This window comes from Protomyctophum bolini (assembly GCF_963924005.1).
Source record: "Protomyctophum bolini genome assembly, chromosome: 20".
Classification (NCBI taxonomy): domain Eukaryota; kingdom Metazoa; phylum Chordata; class Actinopteri; order Myctophiformes; family Myctophidae; genus Protomyctophum; species Protomyctophum bolini.
Window position 1 is genome coordinate 30,244,952 of NC_137881.1, and position 26,795 is coordinate 30,271,746.

General features: G+C 44.2%; 1 protein-coding gene across 5 annotated transcripts in view; it reads left to right on the forward strand.

The window, feature by feature from the left end:
* Positions 1 to 6,386: 6,386 nt before the first annotated feature.
* The window catches only part of LOC308335742 (type II inositol 3,4-bisphosphate 4-phosphatase-like), a 32,526-nt gene continuing 12,117 nt past the window's right edge, over positions 6,387 to 26,795 (forward strand). The window contains exons 1-16 of one of the 5 annotated variants that reach the window (XM_080792912.1): positions 6,387 to 6,517; positions 6,764 to 6,822; positions 7,957 to 8,038; positions 8,403 to 8,594; positions 8,881 to 8,967; positions 9,213 to 9,319; positions 9,500 to 9,610; positions 11,209 to 11,288; positions 14,914 to 15,013; positions 15,285 to 15,354; positions 15,966 to 16,113; positions 16,696 to 16,829; positions 17,133 to 17,246; positions 23,493 to 23,601; positions 24,837 to 25,014; positions 26,131 to 26,394. In XM_080792912.1, the coding sequence (XP_080649038.1) occupies positions 6,412 to 6,517; positions 6,764 to 6,822; positions 7,957 to 8,038; positions 8,403 to 8,594; positions 8,881 to 8,967; positions 9,213 to 9,319; positions 9,500 to 9,610; positions 11,209 to 11,288; positions 14,914 to 15,013; positions 15,285 to 15,354; positions 15,966 to 16,113; positions 16,696 to 16,829; positions 17,133 to 17,246; positions 23,493 to 23,601; positions 24,837 to 25,014; positions 26,131 to 26,394 (1,941 nt within the window). In that variant the 5' untranslated portion in view covers positions 6,387 to 6,411. Of the gene's footprint in view, positions 6,518 to 6,763; positions 6,823 to 7,956; positions 8,039 to 8,402; positions 8,595 to 8,880; positions 8,968 to 9,212; positions 9,320 to 9,499; positions 9,611 to 11,208; positions 11,289 to 13,469; positions 13,588 to 14,913; positions 15,014 to 15,284; positions 15,355 to 15,965; positions 16,114 to 16,695; positions 16,830 to 17,132; positions 17,247 to 23,492; positions 23,602 to 24,836; positions 25,015 to 26,130; positions 26,395 to 26,795 lie in introns of those variants that run through there. The other 4 variants (XM_080792913.1, XM_080792914.1, XM_080792915.1 and 1 more) reach the window with 4 other exon arrangements.

Sequence of the window (26,795 nt, forward strand, 5' to 3'; positions counted from 1 at the left end):
GTTCCACATCTGAAAAGAGAATAATTTCCAATATTATTATTTACATGCAAGGATTAAGGTTATTATAGTTAAACAAAAACGAAATAAATAACAAAGACTGAAATTGAAAAAATAAATTAAAATGAACTGAACTGCAAAATAATACAATAAAAAAAGAAAACGATAACTAACTGAAACTGTATTGTGTGTTTACAAAAGTAAAATGAACTGAAATTATAGACAAAATGCGCTTAGTTTTTCTCATTACCAACAGTAACTGAATATATTTTAAATGGTATCTTTTGTTGAGATTGTATTACACCATAGCCTACTTACTTTGACCTTTTTGAATTCTGCACCTGACAAATCTCCAAAAGTATGAAAGAAAACACTAAAACTAATACAAAATGAAACTATAACACTAAGCGTTTTCACAAAAATAAAAACTAACACACCCGCTCTAATGTCAAATGTCAAAACTAACTCAAATTAAACTATAATGAATAATCCAGAACTATTATAACCTTAGCAAGGAAATCAATGAAATTATACTTTCCCATTCTGTTTTTATAGTCGAGTCTTAATTTCACCAAGTTTCTTTTTTCTTTTTTTGTACTGAAGCAATGCTAGATTTTGTTTTACTTAGCACTTTGATTCATTATATGAATTAAGGTTACATTCAGAGGTGGGTATAGACTAAGTTACTGTGCACAAACTGTACAAATACAGTGTCACTTTAAAATAATAATTATAACTCTTTCCAATAACTCTATCCAATGATAATCATAACATAATTGAAATGTCTACATAGAACTGAATGAACAAAAGCAAATTCCAATCTGGCCTAAAACCATATATCACTATGAATAAAATAATACACAATCAATCATTTAAATCTGTACAATAGAACATGAATCCTTCTGCGTGTGTAATGTCGGGTCATGTCTGTAGCTACTGTATGTGGCACTATATGCACAGAGTAATGATACAAAATGAATAGCTTAGTGTAACATGTCTAGTAAAACATTAATTTGACTATGGACAGATCAAAGTCTCACTCACCAGCAAATGGAACTCCGAACTCCACCGCAAAGGGTTCCATGTCAACCATCCCAGCATACTTATATATTAGGTGTTAATGGCAGAGTATGCGGAAAGTAAAAGTAGTAGTTGCTTTTCAAGGTCCTTTCCTTCCTGTTGACATTGGGATATATTAATGAACTTGTAAAATTATACTTCACACTCACATGATACTTGTGTGGTAGTGCTTCTTATAGCTAAGTGGTTTACTTCCACGCCAGTGGCTGTATGGTGTAAATATAGTCTAATTGGCACGGTGCTGGGTTTCTTCATTTGGTAAAGTCATTATATTTTCTGCATGTCTTGTCAGATACGTTATTTACTGATGGGTCTAAGTTAAGATGTCTCCCCAACCCGTGCATATCATTATTCTAGCACTTTGTTTGTTTGTTTTTTAATAAAGTTGGTTCCTTGAATTCCTTATCTGTAAAGCGACTTTGGGTACTTAGAAAAGCGCTATATAAATCTGAGCTATTATTATAATTATAATTATTATTTAATATTCAGTAAGGAAGGTAAATAAATAGTAATTTTACTTGAGTATTTCCAGTATACGCTATTATACTTCTTCTCCATTGGAATTTCAGGAGGAATCTTCACTCAAATGTACTGAAGATCCCTCCTGAAATGCAGTGAGTGCTGGCTCTCAATTTTAATTTGACAACTTTAGATACTGTTTGTGGGTTTTGACTTGTGTTATTTTGTTTGTGTGTAGTCATGGTCATGTTTCAGATGTTTATGAGCTGTGAACTATAGTATAGTTCAGATGTTTATGAGCTGTTAACGGCTCCAACACATAGTCTGGCACATGGCTTTGCGACACCGTCACTTAATCCTTTACAGGCCCATTCCTTGTACTCAACACATTACATTACATTTCATCTAACGTGTTTGCACACACCACCTCACACAGCTGATGCAGTCCAAGGTTGTCGTCACAGCTTGCCTATCAAGCAGATCCAAAGTATAGCTTTAAGAATGTTTTATTTAGTATGACGTTAATAATAGTGGTTGCAACTGTATTCATTGATTGCCCAAGTCCCGTGGTGGGACTTCTGCTCTGGTTTTGGTGAAATATTAAGTGGTTCCGGTCATTTTGTGGGGGGCACATGGGGGCCACGCATTAAAAGTAAATTATTTCACAAAACTGCAGTATAGCGTCATTTGTATTGTTGACTATTTCTGCCATATAGTGCAACTTTCATACATTTTTATGAAAGTTTTAGTTTTGTTTCCATGTGATAGAGGGGTCAAAGTGTCCTGAGTCAGGAAGTAAAATGTGCTATTTAAGTTATGTCCCGCGATTGTCATTTAATAGGCCTACACCCGAAACATACTTTTGATCAGCGTTTGAATACATCAGACGCAAACCAAGCTTGCATTTTGGTCTAAAAAGCGATTCCCAGATACGTTTTAAGATGCTGCGTCCCATAGCAAGCATGAGCCAGCGGAATTTTCATTTATGTCCTATTACATTTCGGCCATTTGAAAATAGCCAATATAAAAGCTCACAATGTGTCGCAACGCGACGCATTGTGAGCTTGTAGATCGGCTCTTTTCGACCCACTGTTTGGGAAACGGTGACCTACTCTGCCTCCAGGTTGGCCAGGAGGCGTGTTCAGTTGTTGGGTGTGGAACTAGGAGGAATAGTGAGAAACTAGACATTTATAGGTTAGTTAAAGTTATTAAGTCAGTGAGGAATAAAACCTTGATGTCCTTCCTGTGAAACTCCTCACCAGTGGGTGGAGTAGTGTATCGGAGGAGACACGCGATTGTCTGCACATGCTATAGAATGCACAGCCCATCAAGGAGAAAAAGGTTTGAAGTTCAGTTCAATTTTAGGCCACCGACTCCATATTGTGATTTGAATATTGGGCATTCATGATGTGTTCTAAAGTCTGTGGTCTTCCACGTTCCACAGATCAACAGTGATGTTGATACTTGATATTAGCAACCCATGCGTATTCTTTAAACCACTTTAATCCTCCATGCCATGGTGTGGAGCCTCCAGCTGGGCCTGGCACTCCAACTAAAATAAATGGAGGAAGGCAGGTGTGGAGGGCTACGCCCAGGTATTGGTCCCCCAGAGTTGGTGTCGAAGTGTCCTTGAGCGAGATGCTGAACCCCTAACTTAAAGTTAAGCGCTATACAGTATAAATGTACCATTTTACTCCGGGTTGACCAGAGGGCCTTTTCAGTTCTCATACTAGGTAGCCTATTAAAGTCTTAAGAACTTATGGCTTGTATGTGAGGGCCTGTCTGTGAGGGCATTTTGGCACCTATAATGACACGACCAAAATAGTCACACCAAGGGTCACGTTAACAACCCAGATCAAAAAACTTTGCCCAACAGCCACGGCAATATAACTAAGTATAATCCTAACTATAGTAGGCTACACAGTAAAATGTGTCCGATGGGGGAGCCTGTTCATGGCCTGAACAGGCCTCAATGTAGGCTTAAGCCCCTTCCATATACGTCCACAGAAGCTAAAAGAAGATATACCAAGGTCACCTTGAATGTGAGGAAATGACTTGATCGGGTGTGGCGGTAGGGTCTCTACGGTAGTGACCTCTAAGGTAGTGACCTCTAAGGTATAGCGACGCAGCGTGCCTTCAGCAAACGCCTTCAGCACTTCTAAATAAGAAAGCTGCGGGAACTGTTGCTTTGTACGTGTTCACTCTTTAACGTTTTCTGTTAGTAATCTAATCCCCCCCCCTGGCTCTCTGATGTGTTCTATTGTTGTATTAATAATTTGTTGTTTGTGTTTGTTTGTATTGTAATGTATTGTCATGAGTTGACTGTTAAAAAGCCTTCAGCACTGCACTTCCGCCTTCATTGGGATACACGTTGCTCCAATGAACTGCAACGGCCAGTGAGGCATCACATTTTTATAATATCTATATAGCTATAGGACAATTAATCTCCAAGTATACAAGAACAGATGCCAGTGCCGTGTTCGCGTCTCTCTTCCAGGGAGGACCGTCAAAAACCGTGTTATATAAAACACAATGGTGAGCACCATATAATAACTATCACTGTGATGAATCTATGACTGATAAGGTAAACAGTCTAAGGATTTAAGAGTGGATGCTGCTGCATGTCTGTAGATTATTATATGTCCATATATAATCCAAGACAGACAGGAACACGTGTTGGCTCAACGATTCTCTTCCTGCTAATGATTTAGTTTCAGTTTTTTTTCAGGCTGCTGCCCTCGGGGAAGAGGTACCAAAGTATCAAAGCCAACACAAACAGACTGAAGAACAGCTTCATCCCTCAGGCTGTGAGACTGCTCAACAAGCCTAAATGGACATTGAACATTCCGTGGGTACGGCCTTGTATACTGACCTGAGTCCTTTAAAACTTTTAAAAAATCTTTTAAAACTTTTATACTTAGTATGTTATTTAAATTTTTACTTATGTGTATTGTGGAGCATCACCCAACGAAAGTTTTTCACAATGCTGTACCTGTACATCTAAGTGACAATAAAACACCTTGAACCTTGAACCTTCTACAGAAACAAATTTTCTATCGCAATTTACCAGAAAGAACCTCTACGTGGTGTTTAAAAGTAAGTCTCTCTCTCGTCAATCCAAAATACCAAGATATTTATACTTTGTGACTCTTTCGATATCAGCTCCGCCTCCATCATTCATAGAAACAGAAATTAACAAAACATAAGAGTTATTGCTTGAACATTGAACGTAGCCTACCATTCAAATCAAGGCATAAATTAAGATACAGAACGGATAGCATATCCACAGAAACATACTAATCAGAATAAATACATTTAAATATTAAGCCCTATATACAAAGGCATATAAGTCAAGAATCAAGATACACAAATACAACGTCATACAATCCAGTCCACAGAATCATACATTTAACTTAGATGGTAGGGACTCGGGAGAGGCTGGGGAGGAGGAGGGAGTTTGATCCCAGACAGCTGTAGGAACAGTAGTGCTGTGGTATGAAGAGTGAACTGTTAATAGATTGAGGCAATTTGAGGGTGTATGTGTTGTGTTTAGCTTGTTAGCGAATGGGAATGAAGGGAGTGAGGTTGAATTAACTTGCCAATGAATGATAATTGATTGATTGAAATATTTATTAACAGTTAACTGTGAGTGGACGACCCAATAAAGCATTACACGTGACTTTACAAAGAGGGTCCACCTCCATGAAGAGGTGAGCGTGATTGCACTGCCTGCCTAAACTATTGCCATTTTGGACTCATCATGGCCTGGGGTGGTAATACAAAAACGAAAATATCTTAAAATGTATAAAAGGTACATTTAAAGATGCAATTTTTCTGATATGAATTTTATTTTTTATTTTTTATTTGTATAACTTTTTATAATGCTAGTTAATACTATAACAGAGGCAGAGGCTAAACCACATTACTATTTTACTGTTCAGCTGTGTTTGACAGCTGTCAAAGTGGTGTTCTACCGACACCTGGTGGTCGATTCGGGTAATTGTGAAGGAGTTGCAATCTCGTGAGACTGTAGCTTTCGACTCGCTTTCAACTTCCGACCCCGTTACAGCGTTGTTGTTGTGGTTCATGTAGAATGACTTCATTTATTATCTGTCCCAGGTAAGAAGTATTACATTATTACACATATGAATCAACTGACAAAATTGACATGTATTCTAATATGTAGGCTATCTATGAGCGTCTGTTTGTTATTGTCGTCATTGAGTGGTGTTCTACTAATGTCAACAGCCTTTTGCTGATACAAAACGTTATCTAATTAGACTGAGGTTATTAGTCCTTTTTGCCTGTAGCCTACTCTGAAATTTAGAACAAGTGAAATTAGTGAATAAACTATTGTTAGACAGACGATGTCTAGCTGTTCCAAGACTGATTTTCACTCGACACATGTTGGGAGAGGGAGGGACACATCACACATGTTTGTTTGTATCAACTTTCAAGGTTAAATCAGCTGAGCACTGCAGTGCTGAACAGATGGAAAAGATTATTTTTCATGTTATTATTACTATCATTTTGTCAGTGTGGATATTAAACGTTCCTTTAATCTCTTACTGCATGGCAGTTACGTAGCCAATATCTTTTTTTTTTTTAATACCCCTTGGCTTTGTGTCAGTTGAGGTTGCCTCAACTTCCTCAACCTATCACTTAAACCGTTAAGTGAATAAGTGATAGCCTTCTAGTTAAGTGAGGTAAGGAACAAGAAGTCACTGACTCACTGTAGAATATTTAGCATGTTTATAAACACTGATATAGTTAAATATTGCCTGTGCTTATATACAAACAAAAGATGATGAAGATGGTGCTGAAGGTCACCTGTTGCAGTACTGAGGAGGAGGAGGAGGAGGAGGATGGTAAAATATGAGGAAGATGAGGGTAGACTGCAGACAGCTGGTGTTTCTGTCTAAAGGACATTCCGGAAACTTCCAGAGAGAAGGAACGCTCCGAGTGGGACCAAACCAAACTGGTACAACATCTATATTCCATTCTATTCTTTGATTCTTCTTTTTTTCTCCTTTTCTGATAGCTACTGCATGGGTAACGATATAGTGGTGGTGAATGTCTGTCTGTCTGTCTGTCTGTCTGTCTGTCTGTCTGTCTGTCTGTCTGTCTGTCTGTCTGTCTGTGCCAACACGCTGACAACAAAATATGAAGGAAAAAAGATAATATCACACAATGTATACATAACACTGTCTGTCTGTCTGTCTGTCAGGTCTCCGTGAGAGGTTTTGTCGTCTGAGGGGGAACTTGCTGTTCATCATGAAGAAACCGGTGAGAGAGAGAGGGGAGAGCTACATAGGGAACATACCAGTGTTATACCCCCTTCAAGCAAAAAAAATCTTTTGAAATGCAGCACTTTTCCCCATGCATATTGATATGCATTTGCAATGGTTTAGTAGTGTTTTCCCCACATCGTTTTGAAAATCAAATCATGTGCTTCTCTGGGTCCGCATGGGAACAGCGTGACTCCAATTTGGATCTCTGCCTGAAACCCTAACCTGCACAAGACAGTAAAACCTGACCTGACTGGCCAGTGTGCACACATTGCACAAGACATTATACAACAGGTAGTTCCGACGAGGCAATCTGAAATAGGCTCTCTAGCCATGCTTTAACCAGCACGATTGAACACCTATTAAAGCACAAAAAAAAAAGAAATCACTCAGCAGTTCGTACCCAATCAGACCATATATGAGGCGGCTGTGGCTCAGGAGGTAGAGCAGGTCGTCCAATGATCCCTGGGGTCGGCGGTTCGAATCCCGGCTCCTCCTGGCCATATGTCAAAGTGTCCTTGGGCAAGACACTGAACCCTACATTGCCTCCAATGAGTCGGTCGGTGTGAGCAGTGCCACCATTTGGTGTGTGAATGTGGGAAGTGAGGACGCTGGCGTCGACTGTTCGCTGCTTCACCTCCCAATGTATGAATGAATTAACCATTGTAAAGCACTTTTAAAAGCACTTGGAAAAGCGCTATAAAAATGCAATTCATTATATATTATGGCGCCTGCACCAGCGCTGTCCTAACCAAAAACAACAGCCTACAAAGCCACTGGAGAACAACAACAACAACAGCCAGTAGCCCTGTTCAGAAATGGATTATATTGTTAGAAGGAGTGATTATTAACAGCCCGGTATATATGTCATACTTTGTGGTATACGATGGTATGGCGCAACAAAAATAGCCGATCTACAAGTTATTTTGGCCACGCGAGTCGACACGGTTGCATGACGACGGAGAACATATTGGAATTCCTCCTATACCGACTGCACCGGGCCGGTATTGACAGCTCAGCTGTGTTGATTGGTGAGATGGTGCCTCTGGTTTATTATTAATTATATATATATATACTTTTTTTTTTCTTCATTCTTTCTCTCTCTCTCTCTCTCTCTCTCTCTCTCTCTCAGGGCACTGATCCAGTTCAAGTTCTGGTCTTGGAGAGATGTGATGTTTTGGAAGTCCCACATGACAACAAACAGCTGATGATCAGTATGGCACGCACGCACGCACGCACACAGCAGGCACGCACGCACGCACGAACGCACGCATGCATTCCTAATGTGAGCATTTACGCACGCATTCCTAATGTGAGCATGCATGCTAATGTTAGCATCCATCCAGATATGATGGACTACTACTGTATGTTGACGTCTCCAATCATGGTCGTGTGTGTGTGTGTGTGTGTGTGTGTGTGTGTGTGTGTGTGTGTGTGTGTGTGTGTGTGTGTGTGTGTGTGTGTGTGTGTGTGTGTGTGTGTGTGTGTGTGTGTGTGTGTGTGTGTGTGTGTGTGTGTGTGTGTGTGTGTGTGTGTGTGTGTGTGCGTGCGTGTGCGCGCGCGCGCGAATGAGTGCAGGGTTCGAGAACGGAGATCCCTCTCTGTACGTGGGCGTGTCCACGTCCCAGGAGTGTGCGTCCTGGATGGTCGCCCTGGGCACGGCTAACACGGAGAGCCTGAGTCGTCGCATCGCGCACCTGCGCACGCTCATACACACGCCCTCTCACGCACACGCCACCACCGGCTGCATGGAAGACAAGGCAAATGCAGGTCAGAAAGTGTGTGTGTGTGTGTGTGTGTGTGTGTGTGTCTGTGTGTGTGTGTGTGGGTTGGGGGGGGGCGTGTGCGTGTGTGCATGCGCAGTCTGCGCACGGTATGTTGTACAAGCATGTATTTAATGTTTTAAAAATTGATACAGAATGTGATTTACACCAAGCAAAAATAGCTAAAAAAAACAAAAAAAAAAAAACGAAAGAAAGCAGCAAATTAACACTCACCTTTTAACATTGTCTAATAAGTAAAATAACGTGAGTACTTTTTCCACCACTGGTCACAGCTGCTGACGGTTTGATGTCGTTGTCTGCATGGCCACCAGGTGGAGACAATCCTGCTGCTAAAGTCTCCCCGCTGGATCTGTCCCTGGGTCAGTCTGATAAAAGCTTACAGTATAGTAGTAGTAGCTGTGGTCTTTACGAGATTTGTGATTGTATTTTTCGAAAGGAAAGTGTGAATTTAAAATGTGCTCTCCGTCTGTCTTGTCTGTCTTGTCTGTCTGTCTGTCTGTCTGTCTGTCTGTCTGTCTGTCTGTCTGTCTGTCTGTCTGTCTGTCTGTCTGTCTGTCTGTCTGTCTGTCTGTCTGTCTGTCTCTGTCTCTCCTGGTTCTGTCAGAGTGCAGAGGCCTGGTTCCCATGGCAGCCAGGGTTCAGGTTCAGGTGTCTGTCGTGGATGAAAACACACACTCACTTAAACAGCACTGCTGCACTGAGACAGTGGAGGTGCGCGCGCACACACACACACACACACACACACACACACACACACACACACACACACACACACACCTTCTATACCCCACAATATGTGCTATATATATATATATTGCAAAACGTAGTGTTGTGTCTAACAACACATTGTGCGTGCGTGCGTGCGTGCGTTTGTGCATGTTCGTTCTCCAGGCCCGCAGCGAGGCAGTGTTTCTGACAGGAGTGTGTTTTCCTGTTGGCTATCCTCTGTTCCTGCACACCAGGATCAAAGTCACGCTGTTCAGCATCAAGGACCACAGCACCGTACGTACTGCGGTGTGTGTGTGTGTGTGTGTGTGTGTGTGTGTGTGTGTGTGTGTGTGTGTGTGTGTGTGTGTGTGTGTGTGTGTGTGTGTGTGTGTGTGTGTGTGCGTGTGCGTGTGAGTGCGTGCATGCGTGTGAGGATCAGGGTAGGTGAGTGGGACAGTGACAAATGGAAAGAGTGAAATGGAAAAAGAAGAGATTGAAAGGGAGAGATTTATTAATTTACAGCTTATAGACTAACTGAGGCAGTATCTCTCTCACACACTCTCACACACACACACACACACACACACACACACACACACACACACACACACACACACACAGATGGACAATGCATAATGTTGATATAATCATTTTGCCCCGACCACTAATCTCCACATTTCCGGCTATCACTTAATCCTACCGGCAGGAAAAGAGTAGGAGGAGACACGGAGGGGGACGTTTGAGAGAGAGAGAGAGGGAGAGAGAGAGAGAGAGAGAGAGAGAGAGAGAGAGAGAGATGCAACCGCCAAACCAGACAGATACACTGTACACAATCGTGTGGACGGAACTTTTGTTTTTATCTTTAAAATAATTTGAGATTTTCAAGTGTTGTTTTCTGTTCTGAAAAAGATTCTTCTTCTTCTCATAGGGAGAGAGAGAGAGAGAGAGAGAGAGAGGGCTACTGAATCCAGGACTAAAACATCAAAGATCAGATGAATGAAAGTGGTTCTCTCGTGTTTTATGAGTCGTAATACTGTAGTGTATAGATAGACTGGCGTATAGGACAGACAGTCCTACAGTATAGGACTGTGTTTTGCTGTGTAATTGATTGGTTTTTTTCTCCACCGTCTCAGAATCGGTTTTAACGTCACGTCACAGGTTCATATAGGTGTACGTCAGTGTTTTGTTTTTCTTCCATCGTTTGGTCTGAGACGTATACTGTCTATACCACCACGTATAACTGGTCTATGTCACCATAATGGTGACACAGACGACGGGAAGTGGAAGAGGAAGTCGATGAAGAGGGAGGTAGATGTTAATGAGGAAAGGGGGGAGGAGAGGGCCAGAAACATCATGGAGATTCCTGAGTGGTTGTTTCCTTGGAGAAATGAGGAAAGCAGCGCCCCCTCTGGACAGGTAGGGTACTACGGATGGATTCAGACAGACGGCCCGATACACACACACACAGTCACACACACATGAACTATCGTTTTAACGACAGACAAACAGGCTATGAAAACATGCTAAAGCTATGCTGGTGTGTGTGTGTTTGTGTGTGTGTGTGTGTGTGTGTGTGTGTGTGTGTGTGGTTAATCCCTGAGCTTCTGATTATCGTCATGGCAACAGAGTGATTCTAATTCTGTAGCTCTAGAGATTTTCTTCAACATGATGATGACCTGGTTGTGTACGCACGCACTCGGACGGACACACACACACACACACACACACACACACACACGCACTGTACACACACACACACACACACACACACACACACACACACACACACACACACACACACCCTCAGGCTTTCAGGTTTGATTCAGTTGAAATGTTTGTGTACTTCCTGCTTCATGATCAACACAGCGCTCTCTCTCTCTCTCTCTCTCCAGAGGAGTTTCCTGGGTTTTGCTTCTTTCTCCATGAAGGATGTGTTCCGATCCAGCAGGCCTCACATCTCTCTGAGCCTCAGGTACGCACTGTTAAAAGGATCTCTGGCTAATAAGACAAATATGCCCATTCTGACCTGAGATCAGATTCTAAAAATGTCTTCTACATCCTGACAGTTTTCTGAAAAAGCTCTGTTTCTATGTCAGTCGTTCTTCGATTTTTCAAAAATAGCAGACCTACAAGCTCGTAGCGCACCACTCGGTGGCGCGCTATGAGCTTGTAGATCTGCTATTTTTCAATAGCTAAAGCATAACATAATGCTGACACCAGAAGGGGTTCCTGCCCAAAATGGGTTAAAACATTATACTTGCCCTCTACAACTAAAATAAAAACACCTTAAATATTTTATTACTTTCATGAATAAAGCAGTAGAATCTTTCACTCAACAGGAACTGCTCCCGTCGCAAGTTGATGACGTCTTATCTCGTATGCCCATGTGTGGTCCAGCCCTATATGGAACATATGGAATGCACGTGCTAATTTAAAAGTATTTAAAATGTTGCTATGATGCTCATATTATCCTTAGGAAGTATTACGTTTTTTTATTTATTAGCATATGCATTCCATACATTCCATAGGGCTAGACCATAATGGGGGCATATGGCATCATCAACATGCGACCGGAGCAGTTCCTATAGAGTTGAAAGATTATTTATTCATGAAAGAATTAAAATATTTAAGGGGCAGAAGAAGGCTATACTGCCGAAACGTGTCGGCGTTCTCAAATAAACCGCATCATCTGAGCCAGTCTTGCATCTTTTATTTTGGAGCGCCGCTTTTTCCATTTTAGTTGGTCTTAAAGTTATTTTCACAGCTGAGCAGCCGTTGCCTTAATAAACAAAGGGCAGTTTCCAGAGGAAGCGCACCTGGTTTTTCTTTCTTTGATTGTTTGATTGTGCAATGTTTTTGTATGAAACAGTGTGTGTGTGTGTGTGTGTGTGTGGGCGGCTCCTTTCCTTTCCCAAATCACAGATTAGGACGTTATATGGCCTGGTCATGACTCGTGATATTTTTATTATAATTTTTTTTGCTTTAATCCATGCGCGCTGCAGTAATGCGCTCGCTGCTTTAGTTTTTGTCCTTTTGTTTGTTTTTATTGATTAAGTTTGATCACGCTCTTCACCGCCATATCAATTGCTCTGGGTTTGCTACTAGGCGACCGAGAGTAAACAGGAAATGAACATGGAAGTGAAATGCTCTGCCTTCTTCCACCTCCACGTAAACGGAAATATAAAATATTTACGGTGTTTTTATTTAACTTTTAGTTGTTGAGGGCGCAAGTATATAATGTCCATTCTGGACGGGAACCCCTTTTGGTGTTTTAACTATTGAAAAATAGCAGATCTACAAGCTCGTAGCGCGCCACCGAGTGGCGCGCTACGGGCTTGTAGGTCTGCTATTTTTGGAAGATCGTGAAAATGCGGCACACATCTTTGAATATAATATATTCAAAGAAAAAAAAAAAAGTCTTCTGAAAGAATATATATAATAATATAATAAGACTTTCTTTTTTTCGACGTCAGGCCTAAATTGGTTAAGGCATATTTGTCTTATTAGACGGAATCCTGTAACGACAAGAAAGTGGCCGCACACACGCCAATAGCATCCTTGTGCACAATATTTGTCTCATTAGCCACAGATCCTTTTTAACATTCTTCTAGAGACATACAGCAGACCGGAAGGCAGTTTTAGTTTTCTTTGCCACACTATTAAAACGTCTGGGTTTTCCGAGGCTACACTATTATTGATCCCCTCACGGTAAAAAGAACACTTTCATTACTATAAACGTTACAATCTCTCAGGTAATTAATGGATTCAAAATGTATATAAATACTGTACACATTCTAGGATTCTAGCAGTGCTTGTTAACTGTCTCTCTCCCAGAGAAGTATAATGGTTTCACTCTCTCCTCCGATTGGCCGTTGTTGTTGTGACACCTGTGTACAGCCAGATAAGGAAGTGGTGGTGGGACACAAAGGTTTTGGCTCCGCCCAGCAGAGCGGGTCACTTCCTGTTTTGACGTCGCCGCTCACTGCCGGCTCCAGACAGACAGACAGGCAGTCACAGATGGAGGGATAGAGAGACATAGATGGGAGTGACGGTATAGCAGGGGGAGAGATAGAGAGACATATGCAGTGAGATGGACTGTAGGAGAGAGAGAGAGAGAGAGAGAGAGAGTCTTGTGTTTTGCATGATAACAATTAACACCACCTGTGACTCAGGCAAGTACTATGAAAGAGAGAGAGAGAGAGAGAGAGAGAGACATTCACTTTTGCAGTGAAAGTGAAATATGAGGAAGGCACACCAATGCTGTACAACAGGTAAGACTAAGCATTGGTATATTGGGTTTTGCAGTGGTGTAAAGTAACTATAAGTACATTTACTCAAGTACTGCAGGGATATTTCACTTAATAAAAACTGCTTAGCGATTACTTTTTTCTCTTTTGAGGGATCCCCTCGTATATGCTTTGTGTGTGTGTGTGTGTGTGTGTGTACGGTATGTCAGTTTAGCAACAGAATGTGATGATTTGATTGGCTGAGCACTTAAAAACATCGGGGGGAAAATAAATAAGTCACACCAGTGTGATTTATACGACGTTTATACGACACATTACTTTGTGTAGGACGGACGAAATAGCCGATTTTCTCGTCCACATGTGACATACATTCTCCATTCATTGTCAATGGCATTTAACCCATTTATAGGCCTGACGTCGAAATTTTTAAAGAAATCTTCAAAATCCTGAAAGTTTTCTGAAAAACCTCATGTTTCTGTATCGGTGGTGCTCAATATTTCATGTCAAGGACCCCAAAAAAATATATGTAATATGCCTCCGCCCCCCCCACCCCCATCTGAAAATGTGTTGTTCCAGGGACCTCCCCAGAAGCAAAGATTTGAGTTAAAATGTTATCTCTGTAATAATATATATTCAAAGATATAAGGCACATTTTCACGATTATTCTAAAATAGCAGACATACAAGTTACAATAGCTAAAGTATAACATAATGCTTAAAACACCAGAAGGGGTTAATGTTTGTGTCTCCAAAATACATGGAAAAAAAGTAAAGTTTCATGTCCAGCTTTGACCTTTCCGGTTGTTCACTGCAGAGTACCTTCTGAAAGCGTGTCCGGTCACGTTACTGCATTGAACGCTCCAGAAACTCCCTGTGTCTTAATTGGAATGTAAGACATCATGGACTTGCAAGTTGCAACTGGCTTGGCAACTAAGTCAGCCTTTTGCTCAACTATAGAGACTAAGCAAGAATCAAACAGCCTTCGTTGCTGAAACTGTGTGTGGAAATTAGCTCATTTGAAGATTTAAAAAAAATCACACCCGTGTGAAGTGAGTGGTGCAACTCCGTGTGGGGGGGGGGGGGGGGGTCCCCGGGAGTTCCAGACCACACAGGACCACAGCCAGGGTTTCCAATCATACAGTTAATAATGTGCGTGTGTGTGTGTGTTAGGTTGTGCACAGGTGGTGAAAAACAACCATGCTATTTTCGTGCTCATACCCAGGCACCCAGCCAGTCAGTCACACACATACAGTTGACTATAGCTTTGACTAGCCAGTTGACTGAGTGGTTTGCTAATTGTTTGGTTGACAGGCTGATTGGTTTTTGACATTGATCTCTCCCTCTCCATCAGGACCATGGATGGAGTGGGTGAGGTAGGGGAGGTGAAGGTGGCCAGGCTGCATATGGAGGCAGAGAGAGAAGACGCCGACAGCCCCTCTCCTGGACCCCAGGTATAGTGGAAAAAAAAGCAGACAATTCGAAAGTGAAAATGAAGATGGAAAGAGAGGGGGTTAGTGGGGGTGTGTGTGTGGGTGTGGGTGTGTGGGTGTGTGTGGGGGGGGGGGGGTTACACTAAATTCACACAGCACCAGTACTTCACTTCCACATTCTGAGAAAGAGGCGAGATTTATAGCGCAACGGTTCTCAACCTGAGAAGGAAAGAGATGACTTGTCTTAATTCCCTTCTTGCTCTCGTCTGTCTCTGTCTCTCTCTCTCTCTAGGGTTCCATGGTGTGTGAGTCGTTGCATGGCTCTGTCCACGACAAGGACAACGGTCCAATGATGGGAGCTTGTGAGAGAGACACACACACACACACACACACACGCACACACACACACACACACACACACACACACACACACACACACACACACACACACACGCACACACACACACACACACACACACACACACACTTAACATCTTTATTTGCGTTCACATTGTACAAGACATTCCTGAACACAAACGATAGTGGATGCGCAAACTTGAAAAAAACTCTACGACAAGTGCTTCAGGATACAGATCACGGGTATACAGAAAGCATCGCCTTCTCCATATATGATCGATTGCCAATTATTGCAGACACTGAACAGAATCTTGCCGATGCCTTTATATAGCTCTCGGCTTATTGGGCATGCCTGCAATCTGCAGGCCCCCCTCACGACTGATTTGTGGACATTATACCGAAGCTTCCAAATATGAACACATCGACATAGAAACATAGCTTTTTCAGAAAACTGTCAGGATGTAGAAGACATTTTTAGAATCGTGACCGCTTTATTATGTATTAACCTGTTTTATATTTTTCCGTCTTCCTCTTTGTGTATGCGGTTGCGCTGGTGCGTGCGTGCATGTGCGTATGCATGTGTATGTGTATGTGTGTGTGTGTGTGCGCGGTGCAGTGTTGCGCAGCCCTGTGTGTAAGGTGTACAGGTTCCAGACCGAAGACCACAGGTGGATGCTGGTCAGGGAGCAGATGTCAGAAAGCCCTCTGTCCTTCAGTGTCCCTAAGCAGCTACTGGCCCAGCTCATCCAACAAGACATGAAGAGGTACTGACACGCATGGATGCACATTCACGCACGCACACACACACCCACACACACACACACACACACACACACACAGAGGACCCTCTGTGTCCTGTAGTGTCCCTAAACAACTACTGGCCCTTCTCATCCAACAAGACATGAAGAGGTACTGACACCAATGGATGCACATTCACGCACGCACGCGCACACACACACACACACACACACACACACACACACACACACACACACAGAGTGCCCTCTGTCCTGTAGTGTCCCTAAACAACTACTGGCCCTTCTCATCCAACAAGACACAAAGAGGTACTGACACGCATGCACACACACACACAGTCACACACACACACACACACACACACACACACACACACACACACACACACACACACACACACACACACACAGTGTCCCTAAACAAGTAGGTTGTCTCATTGGCATGAGAAAATGTACGTTTACCAAAGCAAAAGTGGAACAAGACAATCAAGATAAAACAATGTATACCATGTACAAATAAATATTGAATATAAATAATAGGAATTAAATAAAGGTGTAATCTCTCTCTCGCTCTCTCTCTCTCTCTCTCAGGGTTCAGGAAGTGATGGAGCTCGGTAACCTCTCACCCCACTGGGAGGGGCTTAGGCGGGAGGTCATCTGCCACTGCAGCTACCTGATTGGCTGTTACCAGGAAACGCTCACGGAGCTCAACAGTTACAGCGCCGGTGAGGTCCAACAACACGTTGGTGACGATAAATATTATTCACCTTCTGAAGAGAGAAATGCAGCAATGAAGTCTGCTCGCACACACACATACAGTAATTAACTGCTCACTTGTTCCGCCTTGCCTGTCTCTCATAACCACTGATGACCACTCTATCAAGGAAGTGCCTCTAAAGTTCTGTTCGACTTGTTTAAAGTCTCCCCTCTCCTCTCCTCTCCTCTCCTCTCCTCTCCTCTCCTCTCCTCTCCTCTCCTCTCCTCTCCTCTCCTCTCCTCTCCTCTCCTCTCCTCTCCTCTCCTCTCAGCGTCCAGCGGCTGTTTCAAGTCCAGCAGCGTGAAGTCGGACAGCCGTCTTCAGTTCATTCCCACCAACCTGCACTCGCAGAGGATGCAGGTGTGCGACGTCGCACACAACTCAGGTACAACAACACGCGGTTAATTTTGTCTTTTATACTCGATACAAAACAACACATCACCGCTATCGGCTGGAAACCATTGCATACCGGTTATGTTGGGAGGGAGGAAGAGAGAGAGAGAGAGAGAGAGAGAGAGAGGGATGGAAAGCAGCTTGTGAGGTGTGGAGATGTTTTTACGGGTGTGTGACTTGGTGTTAATTAACAGACAGCGTGCGCGGCTCAGTGGGGTTCTGGGGGCAGGTGTTAACCCGTTCTGACCTGAGATCAGATTCTAAAAAAATGTCTTCTACATCCTGACAGTTTTCTGAAAAAGCTATGTTTCTATATATAAACTTTATTACACGCTCGTGGCCCACAAGGTAAGACGGTACACATCACATATTATACGAGAATACAAATAAAATAAAATAAAAAATACAGTACATTGTCTATGTCAGTCATTCTTCAAGTTTTCAAAAATAGCAGACCTACAAGCTTGTAGCTTGAGCTTGTAGTTCTGCTATTTTTCAATAGCTAAAGCATAACATAATGCTAACACCAAAAAAGGGTCCCCGCCCAGAATGGGTTAATGACAGTGGGTGTCGCCACAGCTGGTGATTTGCAAGGTGAAATGTTGGAACTGAGCCCACAGCTGTTGTTGTTTGCCACCAAAGGTAGAGAAGTTAACTATGGAATCGTGCATTTCCCGTCAGTGTGTGTGTTGGTTGGTTGGTTGGTTGGTTGGTCGGGCAACGTGACATCTCGTGACATCATCAGGGATGGAGCACGTGACATCACATCAATATTAACACCCATATATGGAGATCATCAATATTGGCCAGCAACTCCAAATCTGGGGGGGTTAGGGGAGGGGTTAGGTAATGATGTCACTAAAGTGGTGACCTTGGGGGGCCTTTGGACTCAAAGCTTTTCAGGGAAGAAACCACAAATACACACAGGGAAGACATATTTGAATATTCTAAAAACCACACCTGGGGGTCTTGTTGTATTCTCGTATGGAAATAAGTGCACGCAGACAAGTCAGCTTCATACCATGTTCACATCTTTACTTCCTCATTTTCATCTCCTTTGACCTCATGACATCATCAATACAATACCCTTCACCTTTACACATTAGGGCCCCCTAGTCTACCTTAGTGCATTGCACTTTCAGACCATACACAGTATATCACATCTTCCCCCTTTTTAAGAGTAGAACGACATCTATGCATAAAGGCAACGTAACAGCATGGCATATCAAATATGGAATAAATGTAATTGAATAACAAAAAATATGAAATGCAAATAGCATACATATGAAATCTTTTTTTTTTTTTTTTTTAAACAAGTGATTAGTAATCACTGGCACATTCTTAATGAAACAAATCAAATATTCTCTGGGACACCATACACATTCTTTATCGACATGTCTTTCTTTTCTTTTTCTTTTTTTTCTTAAACAATGACAATATCAATAGCAAAGCTAGTACAGCATGCAAAGTGTACCCTTTTTTATACTCTCTAAGTTACACAGTCCTTGAGCCAATATGGCTTGTTTCTCACCCTCTGAGGTCTGCCCTGGGCATGATCAATTGGCTGTGTGTGTGCTCTTACTGTGAGCCCAGGTACAGGGAGTGAGTGAGCAGCTGGTGCAGCGCTGGTAGATGGGACAGGTTGGGTAATGTCACCTGCACAAGCGCTGTCAGGGAAAAGTGACAGGTGGATTGCATTCCACTTTCTTCCATCCCCAAGAACATATGTGCTCTGTCCAGCCTTTTTCATTATCTTTGTAGGCTTTCCGAATTTCGGTTCCCCTTTCTTCACATGTATTGGATTCTTGACACGGACCATGTCCCCCTCTTTGAAGGACGACTCCTTGGCCCGACGTCTCTCATCAGTGTAGGTCTTGGACTTTTGTTGATTGGCGAGAACGCGTGCGCGCACCACGGCGTCTGCGGGAGGCGGAGTCGGTTCCACCAACACACTGTTTAGCTTCGTGCGCATTTTGCGTCCATGCAGGAGCTCGAACGGCGAAACGCCAGTTGTCGCATGTGGCGTTGCTCTGTAGTTCTGTAGAAAATCCAGCACGTAGCGTTTCCATGGTTTCTGTTCCTGATTGGCGCTCTGAATACAGTCCTTAAGCACACGGTTAAAGCGCTCCACGGCCCCGTTTGCTTGCGGATAATAAACAGAAGATCTGCTGTGCGTAATGTCCCTCTCTTTAAGGAACGCGGCGAAAGCAGCAGCAGTGAATTGAGCCCCGTTATCACTAACTAAATCCAGGCAATTGCCATGTTTGCTGAACACAGTAGCCAGGAAATGAATAACAGCATTGGTAGTAATGGTTGGTGTAAAAGCGACTTCAGGCCACTTACTGTAATAGTCAACCAAGGTCAGTGCGTAACGGCATTCCAGCGGTGCCGTTTCGAACGGTCCACAGATATCAATTCCCAGTTTCTGCCACGGCCCGTCTGGATACGGAACCGGCTGCAGTGGGGCGACGTGCGTCTTTGTAGTTTTGTCATTCAGCTGGCATGTGAGGCAGGAAGAGATGGCAGCTTGAACACAGGCATCCATGCCTGGCCACCAGTAGATATCACGCAGGCGCTGTTTAGTGCGTACTATTCCCTGGTGACTTTCATGGGCCAGTGCAACGATGGACTGTCGGAGTGCGACAGGTACAACGAGGCGATACGGGCCTCGGTAAACAAGCTCGTCATGTACTGACAGTTCATCTCTGACGGAGTAGTATGGGGCCAGCTGGGAAGGTAGAGCTTTCTTGGCGCTGGGCCATCCATTTTGTAATTGTGTTTTGAGCGCACACAGCTCTGGGCACGCAACACATGCAGTGGTAAAGTCAGGTGCTGAAATCGCATGTAGATCAGTGGTTATGTAGGCGACTAGATCCGGTTCAGGCTCTGCATCCCCACAGCAGGGCAACGGGAGACGAGACAAGCAATCGGCTGTCACATTCTGTGCTCCTGGACGGTAAGCAATGTCGTAGTTGAAACACAGCAAACGGGCCGACCATCTCGCTATGCGCATGCCAGCGCGTCCTAGCCCCTTTGTAGCGAGGAGAGTAGTAAGGGCCTGGTGATCTGTGCGTAAAATGAAACGAGTGCCCCAGAGGAACGTTCTCCATCTCTCTGCAGCCCACACGCACGCCAGAGCTTCTTTTTCCACTATGGAGTATTTTCGCTCTGCAGGACTGAGTGTGCGCGAGGCAAAAGCAACTGTGCGCTCTGTTTGATCAGGGTGGATTTGGGCAAGAACAGCACCCAGCCCGTAGTCGCAGGCATCCGTGGAGACTATGGTAGGGAGAGCTGGGTCGAACATACATAAAGCAGAACTGTTAACAATGAGTCTCTTGACCTGCTCAAACGCTTGTTGAGCAGCATCAGTCCATTCAAAGTCATTTTCACTTCTCAGACACGCGCGCATTCCCTCCACAAGGGAGGAGTAGTGTGGAACAAACTTAGCGTACCATGACGTCAGTCCGAGGAATGAACGTAGTGTAGTAGCATCTTTTGGAGCAGGTGCTTCGAGAATAGCACTCACATGGCCGTCATCGGGCAGCAACCCCTCAGCAGTAATGACGTGCCCGAGGAAACGAAGCCTTTTCTTGTTGTAGTGGCACTTGTCTTTATTCAGCTGCAGGCCTGCCTCTTTCAGGGCTGCAAGAACGGCTCTCAGATGGCGGTTGTGGGACTCAACATCTTTTCCATAGATAATCAAGTCATCCAAGTAGGCCTGTACGCCAGGCATGCCTTTCAGAATTGTTGCCATCATTTTTTGAAAAGCCGAAGGAGCCGATGCGAGTCCGTATGGGACCCGGCGGAATCTGAATAAGCCCTCGTGCGTAATGAACGCTGTCAAGTCGCGGCTATCTTCGTGGAGAGGCACTTGGTAGTACGCATTGGCGAGGTCTATTGTGGAGAATACTGTAGACCCGCGAAGTTCAGAAAACAAATCCTCCATGTGCGGGAGTGGATAACAGTCAATGACAATGGCCTTGTTAGGCTCACGTAGATCAACGCACATTCGTATGCTGCCTGTTTTCTTCTGTGTCACCACAATGGGTGAAACCCACGGAGATGCGTCAATCTTTTCAATGACACCGAGTGTCTGCAAGCGTTCCAATTCTTTTGTGACGTCTTCTTTGACGGAGTAGGGAAGTCTGCGCAATTTCTGTTGTACTGGAGTCACTTCATCTTTCACTTTTACGCGGTGCACAAAAGCCTTTGCGCGGCCCAGTGTAGGAGGTGCGGTTTCTACCTGACAGACAGGAGCGTCAGGCATGTTTTTAGTTATCACCTTGTTCCCGACGAGACGTAGATTGAGTGCCAGAAACAAGTCCATGCCCAGTAAAGGCGTCCCTGCTTTGACAACGTAGATTTTGGCAGGCACAGTATTGCCATCATGGTGCACAGTAGCTGGCAGACATCCAAGTGACGGTATTTTGGATTTGGAGTAGTTTAACAGCTGAGCTGGCGGTGCAACGAGAGGGGTACAGTAAAAGTGGTCAGTGTACAGTTGAAGTGGTATTATGGAGGCAGATGAGCCAGTGTCCACCACTAGGTCGACGTTGTACGGAACAGACTCTTTTGTGCGTATTGTGACTCGGCATATGATCCTGTTCTTTCTCTCTGACTCATCCTGTAGATAAAGGACTGTAAGCTCTGGGAGCTCACTCTCAACCTCCTGAACGGTCTCCTTTCTGGAGGAGCGGCAAACTCGTGCGTAATGGCCTTTTTTGTTGCACTGTTTGCATGTCACCTTCGCCGCAGGGCATCCTGGGGAGTTGGCGAGGTGATCACCGGATCCACACCGGTAGCAGGAGGAACCGGAGCGGCTTGGCTTGTGTCCCTTATATTCTGATTTCCCCTCACGTCCTTTCTGTGAACGGAACGGTTTTGATTTCACCGCCTGTACTGGCAGTGTTGAGCTGGCATGGAGAGACTGAGCATGCGCCATGGCAGATTCAACTTGGCATGAAAGTGTAATCGCCTTTTCCAGTGTAAGATCAGTTTGCATTAAGAGTCTTTCCCTAACTCTTGAGCACGACGCTTTCTCAATCAGTTGATCTCTCAGCATTTCGTTGGCTCTGTCACCGAAATCACATGTTGCAAGTAATTCCCGTAGCGCAGATATATAATCTGAAATGGACTCGTGTGGCAGCTGCGCTCTCTGTCGGAACTTGTGACGTTCAACTACCACGTTTACTGTCGGCGTAAAATGCTTCTTTAGTGCTTCTACAGCCGCATCATAAGTATCACCTGTTTCAGGAATACCGTAGAAAATCCTCTGGCCTTCTGCGCCCAGGCAATGAAGTAGAGTAGCACGCTTTCGTTTGTCCGGCCAGGCGTCCCCTTCCGCATGAATGACAAGCATGTAATTGTCGAAGATCTTCATCCACATTTCAAATGGAAAGGAAGGTTGACCCGGGCAGGGCAGGAATAGTGCAGGCAGGTGGATAGTAGAAGATACGGCCATCCTCGTCGCCAAATATGTTGTATTCTCGTATGGAAATAAGTGCACGCAGACAAGTCAGCTTCATACCATGTTCACATCTTTACTTCCTCATTTTCATCTCCTTTGACCTCATGACATCATCAATACAATACCCTTCACCTTTACACATTAGGGCCCCCTAGTCTACCTTAGTGCATTGCACTTTCAGACCATACACAGTATATCACAGGTCTATTAGAGTAACGTTAGCTCCATAGAACCCATCCAATGAACCCATTTTGGGCGGGAACCCCTTTTGTCGTCAGCATTATGTTATGCTTTAGCTATTTAAAAATAGCAGATCTACAAGCTCATAGCGCGCCACCGAGTGGCGCGCTACGAGCTTGTAGGTCTGCTAATTTTAGAAAAATCGAAGAACGGCTGACATAGAAACGTAGCATTTTCAGAAAACTGTCAGGATGTAGAAGACATTTTTTAGAACCTGATTGTACTGGTTCTACTGGGAAAAGTGACACACCGTCCCAGCTCCTAGTCAGAAGGCAATTTCAGAGTCGTTTTTTTCGCGTGCGTGTGTGCGTGCGTGCGTGTTGTCCCTAGCTCTCACCCAGACTCAGTCACACGATGCACTGTCACGCCTCGTCCTTTCACTCCCACTCAAGTGTCTCATCTCGTCCAGGTCAGGTGGTATAATATGACGTCATACATAACGTCTCTCTCCCTTCTTTCCGTCCATCTATCTGTGCATGCCTCTCTCTCTCTCTCTCTCTCTCTCTCTCTCTCTCTCTCTCTCTCATCCAGGGGTGTGGTATGACGTCATAACGGTGGGAGCCCCTGCTTACCACAGCCAGGCGTTTAAACATGGAGGTCTGCAGAGACTGCTCAGCAAACAAACACAGCACTGCAACAGGTCTCTGTGTGTGTGTGTGTGTGTGTGTGTGTGTGTGTGTGTGTGTGTGTGTGTGTGTGTGTGTGTGTAGGCAGACTGCTAAAGACCTGGAGGCGTGATCAATGCTCTTTGGCCACTCAGAATAGCCAAATGGCATTGATCACGCCTCCAGGTCTTTAGTTTACTCAAGTTAGGTAATAAGACCTGGTACTTAAGACACGCAAAATACAGCCCTTAGTCGACTAAAACTAGACTAGAACATTCCAGGTGACTAAAATGTGACTAAAACTAAGTGAAAACTATTCAAGAGACGACGACTAAAACTAAAATAGAAACGTGCTGCCAAAAACAACACTAAATAAAAGTGTAAATCTAAATGTAATTTGAACCTTTTAGCCTTTTGGTCCTTTGTCCAATGTCCTTTGTCTTGCTGACGTTGAGGTGAAAAGATGGTTATCTTGTGTGGGTCTCTGTGGGGATAAGAAGAGCGTCTGCTAAATGCAATTGCAATGGACAACACACGACCATTTTGGAAAGAACTTGGGCCCCCTTCCCTATTATACTTCCTTCACAGGTGTTACCAATGATACTAATGAAGGCTCTGTTCCATCCTTTTAGCAGCAGCGGCAGCGCTGCCGTGTCCTACTCTCTTCACAGGTGTTACCAATGATACTAATGAAGGCTCTGTTCCACATCCTTTTAGCAGCAGCAGCGGTGCCGTGTCCTACTCTCTTCACAGGTGTTACCAATGATACTAATGAAGGCTCTGTTCCATCCTTTTAGCAGCAGCAGCACCGTGTCCTACTCTCTTCACAGGTGTTACCAATGATACTAATGAAGGCTCTGTTCCATCCTTTTAGCAGCAGCAGCACCGTGTCCTACTCTCTTCACAGGTGTTACCAATGATACTAATGAAGGCTCTGTTCCATCCTTTTAGCAGCAGCGGCGCCGTGTCCTACTCTCTTCACAGGTGTTACCAATTATACTAATGAAGGCTCTGTTTCCATCATTTTAGCAGCAGCGGCAGTGCTGTGTCCTACTCTCTTCACAGGTGTTACCAATGATACTAATGAAGGCTCTGTTCCATTCCTTTTAGCAGCGGCAGCGCTGTGTCCTACTCTCTTCACAGGTGTTACCAATGATACTAATGAAGGCTCTGTTCCCATCATTTTAGCAGCAGCGGCAGTGCTGTGTCCTACTCTCTTCACAGGTGTTACCAATGATACTAATGAAGGCTCTGTTCTCCATCCTTTTAGCAGCAGCAGCGGGGCCGTGTCCTACTCTCCGGAGGAGGTGTCCCGGGCCAGGGCGCTGCTGGCCGGCGTGGCCCGGCTGCAGCCTCTGGTGCTGAGCTCGTCCGAGGAGCTGCTGGGCGTCTGCGCGGAGCTCGACCCCGAGCTCCTGCAGGACGCCGTCGACGGACTGACGCACAGGGTGATGCATATTAACTAATTGACTTAAGTTCCAGTGTGGGGGAAAAAGTACTAACGTTCTTTACTTGACCCATTTTTAGGCCTGATTGCCGATTCTAAAAAAAAACGCCTCTATAAATCCTGACCTAGGTTTTCGGAGAAACTTCAGATATTTATATACATTTTACATTTTTGGAATACTTGTACATACTGTATACAGAACCCAAAAATGGGTTCCCGGCCTGAGGGGGGGTAAAACACCAAAAGGGGTTCCCGCCCAGAATGGGTTGGCCTGACCTTCAAAATTCTAAATTCTGACAGTTTTCTGAAATGTTTTCTGTGTTAGTGGTGCTCAATATTTCATGTCGAGGACCCCAAAAATGATTATGTAATTGGCCTCCGACCCCCATTTGAAAATATGTTGTTCCAGAAGAAGAAGCAAAGATTTGAGTTAAAAAATATACACGGTATATATTCCAAATTTGTGCTATGAGCTTGTAGATCTATTTTTTTTCCATAGCTAATTTATAATGTTTAAAACCCCAAAATGGGTTAAGTAAAAGCATCAATACTGCAGTGTAGAACTACTCCCATTAGAGACACGTACAGAGACACTATAGTGCCCAGCAGGTGAACGGCGTTAGTAGTGATTAGCAGTAGTTATTAGCGTGGCAGCGCCCCAGCCCCAGTGATCAACGCCCACTGCCTGCTACCAGTGTATTGCCCAACCTTGTCCATCAACGTGACATACCTTACGTCAGCGCCACCTGGTGGTCACCAGTTTAGGCTTTGGTTGCCAATTCGCCCGTTATAAAAAAAAATAAAGATTTTTTTTCCCTTGTTTTTCAAAAGAACACGTCTTCTTAACGGCCGTGGCATCCGGTCCATAATCGGCAATAAAACGTCTTGTCGTTTTTGGCTCTTAAACTGTTTTAATATCACAAGACTATAGGCATAATAAATCACATTATGTTTCCCCCCACAATTAAGTTTAACCGTATGAGGTGTTTTGCCTCATACGTCTCAACAAGTGTGGTTCAGTTTAAATCCAATGCAATTCCAGTTTAATCAACAATCAGTCTTAATCGTGGACACATTTGTGATTTTTTTTTTTCTCCGTCCGTCCGGACACACACAGACGGAGGAGTTTGTGCACGCGCTCAAAGACGAGCTGGTGCACGCCGCCCTGGCCTCTCTGCACAGCCTCTGCCCCGCCCACTGCCAGCGCAACTGCCACGCCGCCGCGCCCGCCGTCGGCGCCACGGGCAACGGAACGCTTCGGGGCGTACCGCCGCCGCCACCGCCGGCGGCCAATCAAGGGGGGGGAGGCCCACTCACGCCGCTGTCTCCGAGGCAACCGCAGACCGCTCGTCGTGACGTGGAGTTTGACGAAGAAGAGTGGGCAAGTTGTGTGTGTGTGTTCGTGCGTTCGTGCGTGCGTGTGTGTGCGTGCGTAAGTGTGTGTGTGTGTGTGGCACTGGGCAGTGGTGGTAAGAAACTAAGTATTCAAATCAAATCAAATCAAACTTTATTTATAGAGCACATTTTAAAACAACCAAGGTTGACCAAAGTGCTGTACATCAGTGGCAAAAACAGGCAGGAGAACACAGAATATAAACAAGAGACACACTAATTCAAGTAATTTTGAGTTGTTTTCTTTTTTATTACTTTACTGGAGTATTTCATATTTGCAATACTTTTACTTCTTCTCCACTACATCTCGGGGGCAAATATTCTATTTTTACCCCACCACAATTACTTTGAAAACTTTTGTTACTAGTTACTTTGTTGATTTTGATCATT